The sequence below is a fragment of the Aythya fuligula genome, chromosome 17 (genome assembly GCF_009819795.1).
Source record: "Aythya fuligula isolate bAytFul2 chromosome 17, bAytFul2.pri, whole genome shotgun sequence".
Lineage (NCBI taxonomy): Eukaryota > Metazoa > Chordata > Aves > Anseriformes > Anatidae > Aythya > Aythya fuligula.
Window position 1 is genome coordinate 2,121,988 of NC_045575.1, and position 12,285 is coordinate 2,134,272.

The 12,285-nt window shown below is 41.9% G+C and overlaps 1 protein-coding gene across 8 annotated transcripts in view; it reads left to right on the top strand.

The window, feature by feature from the left end:
* Window positions 1–12,285, top strand: part of ATXN2 (ataxin 2) — a 50,997-nt gene that overhangs the window by 4,024 nt on the left and 34,688 nt on the right. For all 8 annotated transcript variants that reach the window (XM_032198922.1, XM_032198923.1, XM_032198927.1 and 5 more), the window contains exons 2-5: window positions 3,000–3,036; window positions 4,453–4,512; window positions 5,200–5,271; window positions 5,503–5,653. In XM_032198922.1, the coding sequence (XP_032054813.1) occupies window positions 3,000–3,036; window positions 4,453–4,512; window positions 5,200–5,271; window positions 5,503–5,653 (320 nt within the window). The remainder of the gene's footprint in view (window positions 1–2,999; window positions 3,037–4,452; window positions 4,513–5,199; window positions 5,272–5,502; window positions 5,654–12,285) is intronic.

Here is a 12,285-nt window from a genome sequence, read left to right on the forward strand (position 1 = left end):
CAGGGAGTGCTCCAGAAACTCCTGTTCCCTCCGTTAAACTCCACGGTCTTTGTAGTTGCACTGCTGCTGCAGACATTAATTGCAGTGTGGGTGCCTCTGTTTCTTCTCTCCGTCGTCTCAGAGCGAAGATGCTGTTGGGAAGAAAGCTTCGCATCCTGGAAGGACTTGCGCTGCTTTTCACTTAACTGGAAAACAGAAATGCGTGACCTTGTTTTGCTTATACAAACGCTCGGCTCAGCATGTAAACATAGGATGGGAGGCGAGCGAGGGCTGTTGAGGAGCAGGGCAGTGAGGGTTCATAAAAACAGAAAAAAAAAATCACAAGTTGCTTCCGGGGGAAAAAAAACCTTTATTGTGCAGCCTTTGAGATGAAGGCCTCGCGTAGACTTTCACACGCAAGGTACAAGTACCAGCCTGCAGTGAGCTGGCTACCAAGATTAATTGCTTGGTCAAGTTACTTTGTCTGGTGCAGCACTTTGCTGCCTGGGTGACTTTCCTACCCTGAAGCACTGGACTGGGTTCCCCAGTTTGATTTGCCAGCTTGCTGTGCCTTCTCCAAGGCTTCCACTCGACCACATTTCTGCCATACAAAATGCATTTTTAATTCACCCTGCTCATTATAATCGAGATGTGGTTGTAGGTAGCAGTGCAAAATTGCTACTGACCCTTCTAATTTCTCCCACCCCCATTTTTCCTCTCCTGTTTTAAATTGTGGTGAGCTGCTTCTGGCAAAGACCGTCTGGTTTCTGTGTTGGTGAAGGCCCTGGCTTATTCTTCATTTGGCGTGTCAAAGACGCATCAAAAGGTAGTTTGAGTTGAGCCTTCACCATTGGAAGGTGACCTGCAAGTCCAAGTCTTGCTTCTAGCAGAAGGCATGTGCCGGTATGATTGAGTTGTAAGGTTGGCAGGATTGTTTAAAGTCTTGGTGAACATCTTTAGGGGTTTCCATTCAACAGTTGTAGCTAGAAAACGAGGTCAGGTCTGCGAAGAGATCAGTCAGATCCGAGCAGTGCGTGCGATTTGTGCAACTGCCTCAACTCTTGCTCTGATGTGGAACCTGCAGCCTCTTGCCAGCGTGGATGAATGCAATCACATTGCTCCAGCTCACGGATCTGTGAGAGACAGAAGTGTGGAAGTGTGGTAGGAGATGGAAAATCCAGGATGCTTCAGGCTGAGCACTGAAACAGCACTGTGAACCTGCTGACCAGCCTAGCAAGGCGGTTATTTCAGTTCTAAGCATGCTTGCTGGGGGAGTGCTTTCCATTTTGAAGGCACCAAGCTCTCGTTTTGGCCACTTCTACGGCTGATGTCAGAAGGGAGGTCTTCTCCACTCCTTGAGGCCAACAGGAGGACCCAGGGACACCGTTCACTTCTCCATGTTCCTTGACAGGTGGCTTTGGTGAAGCTTTTGGTTGTGAATAAAAGGAAAAATGAGACCTGGCTTGTGCCTTTTTTGTCGGGGTCATTTCACGTCTGGTGGGATGACTTTCCAAGAAGAGGATGCTTCATCTCAACATCAAATGTTTCATCTTCAACCAGCAGGCGTGATCAAGGGCAGGAGCTGCTCCTCACCAGGGCAAACCCGAAGCTGTGACGCTACCTCCTAGGAAGTTCGGGTAGTTAAATAAAGGCTGTTTGCATTGGGATTTTTTGGTCAGCTTAGTGCTCCGCGAGTATTCTGCAAATGTCAGCTTGACACCTGAAGTCTGCCTTTATTACCAATCAGCAAATGTCATCAGCATGCGTGGTGCTGTTTCTGTTGCAGGAGGTTGTTTTCTTACGCTGGTCAGCCGGTAGCTTGGTGGGCTTCCATTTCTTCTTCCTTGTTAAGGACTTTCACGATTCTCTGATGGACCTGCTGTTTTCTGCCAAATTTTCCTGATCTTGGAGAACCCTTTGGTTTCTTGACCAACTCACGAGTCCCGTGTATGAGGGCGTGCTGTTTGGAGAGCAAGGTGGTGTTCAAGCACAGCCCAGTGTTTTCCAGAGCAGCTGAAGGTGTTTGGCATTCAGTTGGATTTAGGTTTCGGTGTTGTTTGGATGTTTTGAAACATGAACATGATTCTTTGGGCCTCTAATTAAATGGATGCGCATCCGTAAGATAGGTCTGGTTCAGAAATTGATTTTTTGAACTAAAACCCAAGACTTTGTTTTGCCTTACTTGCGTAACAGCGTGCGCTCTGAGTCGTCATCGTGATACAAATCTAAAGCCCTAAGAGAAACATTTCAAACTGGAACTTGCTGGTACAGGGAAGGCGCTTTGGAAGAAGGCACAGCGGTGACGTTGAAGCTGTATTTGGGGACCTGCTGGCTGCAGGGCCCCTCTTGGGGTGGTCTTGGCCATGTTGGAGCTCGCAGGCTGTTCCGTCACTCTTTGCAAGGTGTCAAGAGCTTACGGGTTGATTAAAAGCATCTCAAAGCGTTGAGGATGTCGCACATCCATTGAGTTGAACTGGAAGGAGCGGCTGGTTTTTAGGGCTGGGGGACTGGTGGGCTAGCTGCTGGGGTCTCGCAGTGGCTGGCAGGTTTTGGGGTCGGGCTGGTTGGTCGGTGGCCCTCGGTCAGGGAGGCAGCGATGATGAGGTTGTAATCCCAAAGGATGGGGATGGAGCCCAAAAGTGCAAATGAGGTGGTTTTGCTTTAGCCTGCCAGCAAGCTTTGGAATTCATTTCAGCTACGGGATTGTGCTTGAGAGAGAATATTTGTGGAGTTTTGTAATGAGACGGTGTTAGCATTTTCTTTGTTTTCTCCTTTAATTTTTTGTAGGTAACCCTCTTACCTAGTAACTGGCGGTGTTGCTTGTAGGTCAGTATTTGAAGGAGAAATGCTGTAGGCCCTGTAACTGCCACGTTTGGCTCTGGGGAAGCGCCGTTTTCCTTTGCTCCCATTCTCAACACTACGAAGTCAGGGTTTTGAATTCTCCTTTGCTACAAAATTGATGAATTTCAACAATTCTTTTTTTTTTTCTAATTGTATCTGATGTGTGTGTTTAATTTCAGAGGTCGCAGCAGTGGCAAAGGACCGCCTCAGCCTACGGTGAGTATTTTTCCCCCCTCGTTGTACCTCTTGTAGATACAACGAAACAGCTCCTCTACCAGGAACTGGAGTAACAATGTGAAAATCGCAGATAGTGGAACATTCTCTCAAATTTTGGATACCTTGATGAATATTTTAGCCTGAGCTATGCTTTTTTAAAGATGTAACATCTTGCATTCATCTAAATCTCCTGAGAGGGCGAGGAGGGAAGGAACACTTAAACATTTGAACTATGTTAATATAAATCTCTTCTCTATTTTCTTGCGATTATAGTTGTAAATATGTGGATACAATTTAACTTAGGACCAAATTGAAGAGCATTGCTTTATCTGAGAACTATCTAACATTGGCTTCTCCTTTAAACAGATGACTAAAGATAGCAAGGCAACATATTTAGTTAAATAAAAGCAGCAATTTTGTTTAGCTTTCCTATGAAATAGCAAACCCAGTGTTATTGTAGCTAACCCATTATTACCTGAGTGTGTAGCTTTAGTCGTTTCCAAGGCTCAATACTGTTGAAGCATACATGTGGCTTGACTTGTAAAGCATAATTTTATCAAAGCTAAAGATCTGGATCTCGATATAAAAAAATGGATCTTTGAACTGCACTTTGAACAACACCGAGTGTTGAGCATAGGAATGTCCTTAAACGCATACTGGATGTGTTGCTGGTTTAAAAAGCTCAAAATATGGTGGGATGCCTGCACGTTTCAGCATCTCTTGCTTGACAAGCATGAGGTTGATGGGGAGAGATATAAGATGTTGGCAAAACACAGTCATCCCTACCACTTCACCTGTACATGTGCAAGTGCCTCGCTTGGCAGCCCGGGGATGCGTGGTCAGCTCCCTGGGCTCAGAGCTCGGATTCTGAAACTGCCGAGAGTTCCTTTGGGCTGGTTTTATGAGAGGCTTTGTAGCTCTTTGGCACTTTGTGATCTGATGACCTTAGCTTCTGTTAACGAATGCCATCAGGTCCGTTAGCTGGAGAGATGTAGCTCAGCAGGCCCCAGAGCACCTCTTTACTTCCCCATCAGTTGGGGCACCTTATCCTGTTGCTAGCTCTCAAACCAAAGAGGGATGATGGCCGGGCTCTCCAGTTGTGCTTCTCCGTGTGGGAGCTTCACCCAGCCAGTAAGGGGATTGACACTGAGTGACATTAGGGACCCTATAAAGTTCCTCTTGTTTGGGAGGGTGGGTGTTGAGATGTTTAATTGATCAGAGAAAGGTGTAAGAGTCCTCTGCTAATCTGGTGTGACTTCAGTTCAACGCGTGTTGGCCAAGTAAGGTCTTGGACCAGTGTGTTTCTAGGAGCTGGTGCGTATGGCTGAAAGCTGCCCTTGTTTTTGTAGCATTGGCTCCTCGAATTGTTATGAGTATTTCTCGTATGTTCATGACAACATCATTTTTATCTTTCAGATTTCGTTCGATGGCATCTATGCAAACATGAGAATGGTTCACATACTTACGTCAGTTGTTGTAAGTCTTCATTGGGAAGTAGGGTAAACAGTGTCTATAGTGACATAGAATTGTTAATATTACACTAATTGTAATATTATGAGGTGAATACAGCAGTATGCACCATGTTCCAAGGTTGGAATTTAAACAATCACAGTAATAACTTTGGTGTATATTTGGCTTGGAAAGCTACAAATTGTATTTGAACAGGTATGGCAAATTTCTTGCGTTTACTGGTCATATTCTTAATTTTCTGTCTTCAGAGAGATTATGAATAAGTAATGAATTTATATAAGGGAAATCCCGACGTGCCAGAATTGGGTAACACAGACTGTCCCACAGCAGCTAGAATCTGGGATAAGACTTCATCCTTACTTGTACTCATGCACAGATTTGGTTTTGCACAAAAACTTGTTTGCATGAGTAACCAATGAAGACTCTTGTGTGTACCAAAACCGCTTCTGTGATTTAAAGGAATTTAAAGGGATTTAAATCCCTTCTGAACAAATTGTGGTACATACCTAGCTGTTTGCATCTGCAGAACCAAAGAGGTGTATTAGTAAACAGGCAAATGTTGAATAAGTAGATTTGAATAAACTCTAAGCTGTATTTTTACACCTTATGTAAAGATACGTTTTTGAGAAAATTGTTCAAATGACATTTGTCAGGCTGGTAGAAAACTACATTTTCATCTTTCTTGCATTCTAGGGATCCAAATGTGAAGTACAGGTGAAAAATGGTGGTATATATGAAGGAGTTTTTAAAACTTACAGTCCTAAGGTAATTTTTACAGTTTTGACTCTCCCTCTTTTCTTTTTGAAGACTGAATAATCAACGCTTCATTAAATGGGAATACTTATTATCAATTATTTTGACCGTTGATGTCTAAGTTTACACAAGCAGATTCATTTCTGCAAACTGTTGTAAATGTCTGCTTTTTCCACTTCTGTGAAGTTACCTGGTAGCTTATTGTGCATTAAATTTAGGATATTCTTTATATATCTCTCATAGTGTGATTTAGTGCTCGATGCTGCTCATCGGAAAACAGCAGAATCCAGTTTGGGGCCAAAACGTGAAGACATACTAGAGAGTATCTTATTCAAGTCTTCAGATTTTGTTATGGTGCATTTTAAGGATATGGATACCAATTATGCCAGAAGAGGTATACTTTTTCTTAAGGTTCTTAACATTGTCTATACCAAAGTTTGTTTTTTTTTTTAAATGTTTTTCTTATCTTGATATGTCACGGAGTGAAAGTGCACATTTGTATGTTTTCAGGTTGATCAACAGTTGTCACTGGGAGCTAAGTGTTTATCATAACACCCGTGCTTTATTCCCATGTAGCAGTAATTAGGTATAGGAATTTGTGGACATCTAAAGAGAGATTTTCACTCCTTTCACCTTGTGTTCGTACATGCGTATGTTCTTGCCTGACTTATGGCTGAAGGTTAAGACTCTTGTTTCAAGGAATTTGCTTTACCTAGAAGAAGATGCATAATATCAGAGCAACGGTGCCATTTAAATGCAGATAAGTTCCAGGTTCCGGATGGGACTTTGAATTTGAATTACACCAGAGCCGTTTTATAATGGATCTGCTATGACCATAGAATCACTTTAATGTAAATGCAAACTGGGCTCTCTATTACCCAATTTTTATAGATTTTTTAGTAAACAGAACGAAAAATACGCTTCTCTTCTAGGAATAATTACTCAATGGAGGTTTTCTAGAAGAAAACAATTGCTTTGGGTTGAACAGTCACTCAGTTTGCATTATTAGGTGGAATGCCTTTGCATCTAAATCTCTTAAGTAGTCGGAGAGGAGAGCTGACATAAAACTGTAGAGACAGAGCAAGATAAACTAGAAGGCTGCAAAACTTGATAACTCGTAGTGGGTAAATTAATCTGCTTTCCATTTTGCCTCAAAACCGTATTATCTTGGAACCACACTTGGAAGTATAAGTCAATCTCTGATCACACCTGCAAATTAGAGCAAAGAAGGGCTTTCTGCTTCTTGGGAAGTTAAGTAAGCAAGGATTCAGAAGAATGGAAGTATACAAACATGCATGCAGGAATGGTGGGCCTTTTCTTATAAAGAAACCCAAACCTTCATGGCACAGAGTCAGATAAGCTGGTGTGATCTGCATTAAAGACTGGATCTGAGCTTCTAGGTGAGGAGATGGCGTTCCCTGCTGCATTCGTGTTGGGAATGGTTACTGCCTGGTGCCCAGATCCATTTGACAGTGTTGCACTTTGTATAGAACAAAGGCTGTTAGCTTCCATAGATCTGGGAATAAATATTTTAACATTTCTTAGCCATTGATGTCTTGGCTCTTTCCCAGACAAGTTAGTGTACAGTTTGGACATATTTGGTGAAAATGTAGCTTGCTCTCACTTCTTAAAAAATGTAGTCAAGCAAAGGGGCACTCCACAGGCACTCGGTTGCCATAGGAAAGGCTTACTGGGGTAGGGTTTGTTGGGGGTGTGGGTATTTGTGTTGTTTCTTCCCCCCTTACACTTAGCCACATGGTAGACTGTTGAGGAGGCCTTGAAGTAAACTTACTTGCTGCAAAAAAAAAATACTGGTTTTGTAAATTTTAGTGTATCCTGTTCCTCTGGTTGAGTATCATATCTTGAGTTCTATGAATTTTTATGCTGGCATTTGCTTCTCTGCTGAGCTGGAGGAGTGCAGACAAGTGGTGCTCCTGACTCTTGGGTCTTCTGAGTTACCCTCAGACCTGAATAGCAGAGATGTTCATCTGTCTCTGCCTTTTTGTCAAAGACTGGAAGAGTAGCGGTAGAGAGCAGTGGGTAGGGAGAAAGCAAATGGGATGGATTCGCCTTTCAGAAGGAGTGGAAAATACAGTTATCTCCGAAAGAACCATCTGCAATGGTCTGCCAAGCACCTTTCATTGCTATCTTACTTGTGCAGCTTTGGAGCAGCGAGCTGATAATTCATCCTGCAGCTACATCAGGAGAGTGAGGGCAGGGAAGGTAATGGCCGTATAAGCTTGAGGTGGGTGAAACTGCTCTGCTTGGAAGCAGCAGTCTTAGATTTGCTTATGCCAAGCGTGACATTGCACCTTCAGATGGATCAGTGGAGAAAGGGTGCTGTAGTAATTGGAAGGGTTGGGAGAAAAAAATAGCAGGTCTGCGTGGATAGGAACTTTCTGACAGCTTATGCTTAAAAATAAATAATACAAAAACTGTCCCTACTACCTAGGCCCTTAATTTGCAACTGTCTGTCTTGTCGAGACCTTTGTGCTCAAGTAGCTTTCTGCTAGGCTTCAAGAGAGGTCATCTGAGGGACCCTCACTGTGCTGTTAGGGCTTTCTGCAGTAACAGCAGGCTGATGAAGGAAGCGTGCATCGGGAAGCTCAGGTGAAAGTGCATAATGTCCATCTTCCCCCCTCAGACTATTCTGTCTGCCTGGAAGGAGAGACAGGCAGGTTCTGCATGTGCCAGTGGGAATCATCAGCTGAAAATCTACCCCGATGTGCCAGCTGACAGCCTTGGCAGGATATTAACACCTAACATCTCTGCTTTGCCTTCTGAAGGGAAGGTGAAGCGCTCGGATTTAGTAGTTGCCCGATGACAAGGGCTGCATGATTGGAAGCAGAGGGTATGTTTCCCCAAGGTTCTGCAGAATGAGCTTTCATTTTCTGGAGTCCTAAGCACCAATCAGGCCGCTGTGCTAGTTTCCATATGATTCAAATTTGACTAAGGCTTGAGTTGTCTTCTTGGCTTCTCTTTAAAGACGAGACAATTCAAGATCATAACTACTGTTGAAGTAATAGGCTTCTCCAATGTTTTTATTGGTTTTTGGCACGGTTGCTGCACTCTGAGAAAAATATTACAAATCCAATGAAAAAAGGCAAGAGAGAATTGCCTATTTAAGTTTTTCCTTGAATTAGCACTGAAAGTGGCATCCTTCCAGAGAAAGCCTTGCAAGGGGAATAGCAGTAGGCATATTGGGAACAAAGGAAGGAAATGTTGGTCTGCAGAGCTGGTGGTAACTGGTTTCTATGTTTTAAATCAGTAGCGAGTAGTTTCAACAGTAAACTCTTGGCTGTTTTGTAACATTTAGGCTGAAACCTCAGTTTACTTTGAGCCATACTAAACTCGATCAAAGTTTGCTGTGTGCCGTGAACACCTCTGGCACCTAATGCAGCCTGGCTTAATAGCTTCTGAACTGCAGAGCTGCGCTTAAATGCGTGTTTGTGCTCTTCACCATTAGTAGCGCAAAACATGTTTGAGAAAACAAGCTTTTTAAAGGCTGAAATTAATCAAACCTGGACTCTTAATTGCTCTATTCTGGCAGTCCTTTCTTGAAGTCATTTAATAGCACATACTTGAAGAATGTGCCCAAGCTGAGTTTTTCTTAGAATGTGTATATTTAATTCGCTTTTGCTTAATGTAATTTCTCTTGCGTAAAATTGTCTTTGGGATTTTTTTTTTCCAGTTAGCAGGCTTTGAAACAAGAAGTGAGGTCTCAATATATCAAGCTCCTTTGCTCAGGAGGCTTCATGTTAAGCAGGTACAGAGGCAGTGGGGGCTAGCTGAGCGTTAAAGCTCAAGCTTTTTGTACGACCACTTTTCACTTGACCTTTGATTTGAGTTTTACCGTGTATAAAAGGAATTGAGTAAAAATTTGGCCATCTCAAGGTGTCACGTGGATTGCTCCTTCAGCAGTTCAGAGATAAGAGGCACCTGATAAGGAAGAGGGAGGGCGAGCCTGTGCAGTCGGTGTCTTGTCTGCTAGTGCTCTGCCAGTTGGTGCCTGTAGCAGCAGTTTGTTTCAGTCTTTACTTTCTTAACAATCTTAAAAGCGGTGTTTTTGTTTTGGAAGCACTGATAGGAAGAATTTTTGCGTGTTCTCAATTTTGTTGCTCATCAGCTTTGTTAATGTCTTGTCTGACTTGCCATGTTTATAATCTTGGTGTTCCTGTGTGTCTGGCTGGCTGTTTGTTCCAGGAAAACAGCGACCTGTGCCTTGAGGTACCTTTCTGCTACACTTACACTTTGTCTGGGTGCTCATTAGACTGTGTTGTGTGACTAGAAATCTGCCTTTGTAGCTTGAATTTTTCCTAACTCTAGACGTTTTTGGGTTGTAGAGCTTAAGCTGATGTCGCAGTCTCACTTGTGACTTAAAATGAAAAAGAAAGAAGAGCAGAGAAGCTTCCTGTGCCCAGTGACATGCTGCATTCTGCTGGGAAACTTAGCATGGGCTCTACAGGTCTTACTCAGACCTGTAACCTTCACTAGATAGGGGAGTTTCTGTTCTGACTTGTCCCCCCACTTCATCTGTATCGTAATTTTTGACAGCGCTCTGCTGAGTTTTTTTAATGTGGCTTTTTAAATAGGAAAATTGGTGGGTTGAATATGTGAAGCTTATTAAGCTAGTGTTTTATTTTGAGTATCCTAAATGTTGTCATTGCATATGGAGGTTTTTTGTCTGAAGTTATGTAAAAGAAACGAAGGAAACACCCTTCTAAAATACAGCAGATGACCTCCATCAGGTGCTGTCGTCCATCCTCATACCTCATGTTTATCCAGTCTCATCGGAGAAGACTTCCCTGTGCCCCCAGTGAAGTAAATTTCGTTACTTAAGTAACTTGAGCAACCTCCAACTTGCATTTGGTGTCAAATACCTGATCTGAGGGGATCAAGCATGAAACACCAAATTAATGGGATTGGGCACAGGAACAGCACTGGCCTGTCTAGATCAGGGCTGTGGTAGCTACAGGGGATTGTTAAGGTAAACAGTTTCACATAGAAGCTCCTTACTTTCGCTTTCCTTTTGAACATGCTCTCGTTACTCCCTAACTGTGGACTTAGCACTTTGTTAGGTAGTTTCGGTTCACATTTAAGCATATACACTGTTTTTATAGCATATTTTAACATCTGTTTGTATGAAGGGAAACTGAGAAAGGTTTTCTTTCCAACTGGTATACCTTAGAGATCTGGAGGCTGTTTGAAGGGTTTGTAGTGTAGCACAGCAGGGAAACACAAGGGGTTGTGAGCAGTGGGAATGTTGCTGAAGTTTTATTATGGAAATGATCTTTGCAAGGTGGGAGATGTATTACCAGTGTGCATATGTCTGCTAGAAGGCCTGAAAGAGTTTAGCATTGCCTGAATTCAGCCATATAATGTGAAAAAAATCCACCTGTATTTATATCTGATGTCTTCCAATTTTTTCTCTCTCCATATCTGTTTGTAGTTCCTTCAGAAACAGGTAACTTTTTTGGCAGTCACTCTGTCTCTGCATCTTGCCTTTTCATAATGCTTCTGTTACCATAATATATAATGGAAACTTACTATCTTTGCTCGCACATTTATGGCACTATAAAACATGCATGCGTAACTTCACGGAATCATTTAGAATACCTTGCAGTTAGTCGATGACTTCTGTTCTCACCCTTGATTTTTTTTACCTATTCTGAGCAGTTGAAAATGCAACGATTGAAATATTGCATCAGCACTAATAGTTAGCACAATGGTATAATGGCTCTGTTGCAGAACAGTTTACAAATAATCCTCGAACGTGCCTGCTGAAGGCATCAGGCTTAGTGAGAAGCTAAAATAATCTCACTTCAAGTGTTAACCTTCAACCACATAGGTAGTAGCGCAGCTTCAATGATGGCTCACCCAGTGATTGATGCAGGTTTTTGCAATTTCACACGAGCCCTAACAGTGGTTTGCCTCATTAGGTGGCCTTCTTTCATTTGGCTTTTTCTTATTTTACTGATTCTTTTGTATTTGACATGAATGTTTAGCTAATAAACTTCTTTCTTTTCATCCATCTTCTGTAATGTTTTGTCTCATATACGCTTATTAACAATGCTTAATTGCTTATCCATAGTTCCTTTGGTCTCCATGTATGAGTTGAGCGAGCATTTCGTGAGATAGCTCTGTACATTGCTAGACAGACTAAGCGCAGTTTTGATAGATCCTGCCAATATATGTGCATATTTTAACTGTGAAATTGGGGAAAACAGGAATAATGTGCCATGTTGACGGTCAACTAAAAAGAAATCATCAATGATTGTTTAAAATCTGTAACACTGATGACCAACAAATCGCATGTTGTGAATTTTTTCATGATGGCTTTAAAATTCATTTCTCTTAGTGAGATTTCAGATCTTGCCAAAAGTTAATTTAAGCCATGCTCTTTCATATCTAGCACTGTCTGGTGGTTTGACCTCATCTTTTTTAAAGATCAGAAATGTTTGCTCCTTGTTTTTTCTGTAGATGTTGAGATGATGATGAGAAAGATAATGAGAAATTCAGGACAAAACGCACTCTAAAAAGCTTGCTTATTTTATTTTTAAAAATTTAATTAAAAAAAATTATTTCTGTTTAAGAAATTTAAGAATTTGCAGGCAGCTCTGCGATTTAGTGGCTTATAAAATACACAAACTTGGCTTCTTTGATGAATGGCTTTGTACATTTTTTTTTTTTTTTTAAGAGTACTTCAGTTTTTTAGTATCATTCCTTCAGCCATTTTCCTAGTCTGGTTTGAATGAAACACGAACAAATAAAAAATAAAAGCTCAGGATCTTTTTATTCTTACTTCTCTGTTATGTCACATTGAATGGGTGTAGCAAGCTCATGGATAATTGAGATATACTGCAAAGGGAGTAAAAGTGTGTGCATGCATGCTGGTATGTTGAGGAATTGTGGAAACAGAAGAAGCTCAGGTATTCAAAGGGAAGCTTGTACTCTGCTTATTTGGAGAATGGGATTGGATGCATTCATGCTTTTTGTTATTTGCATAATATGTTACTGTGTGGTTGT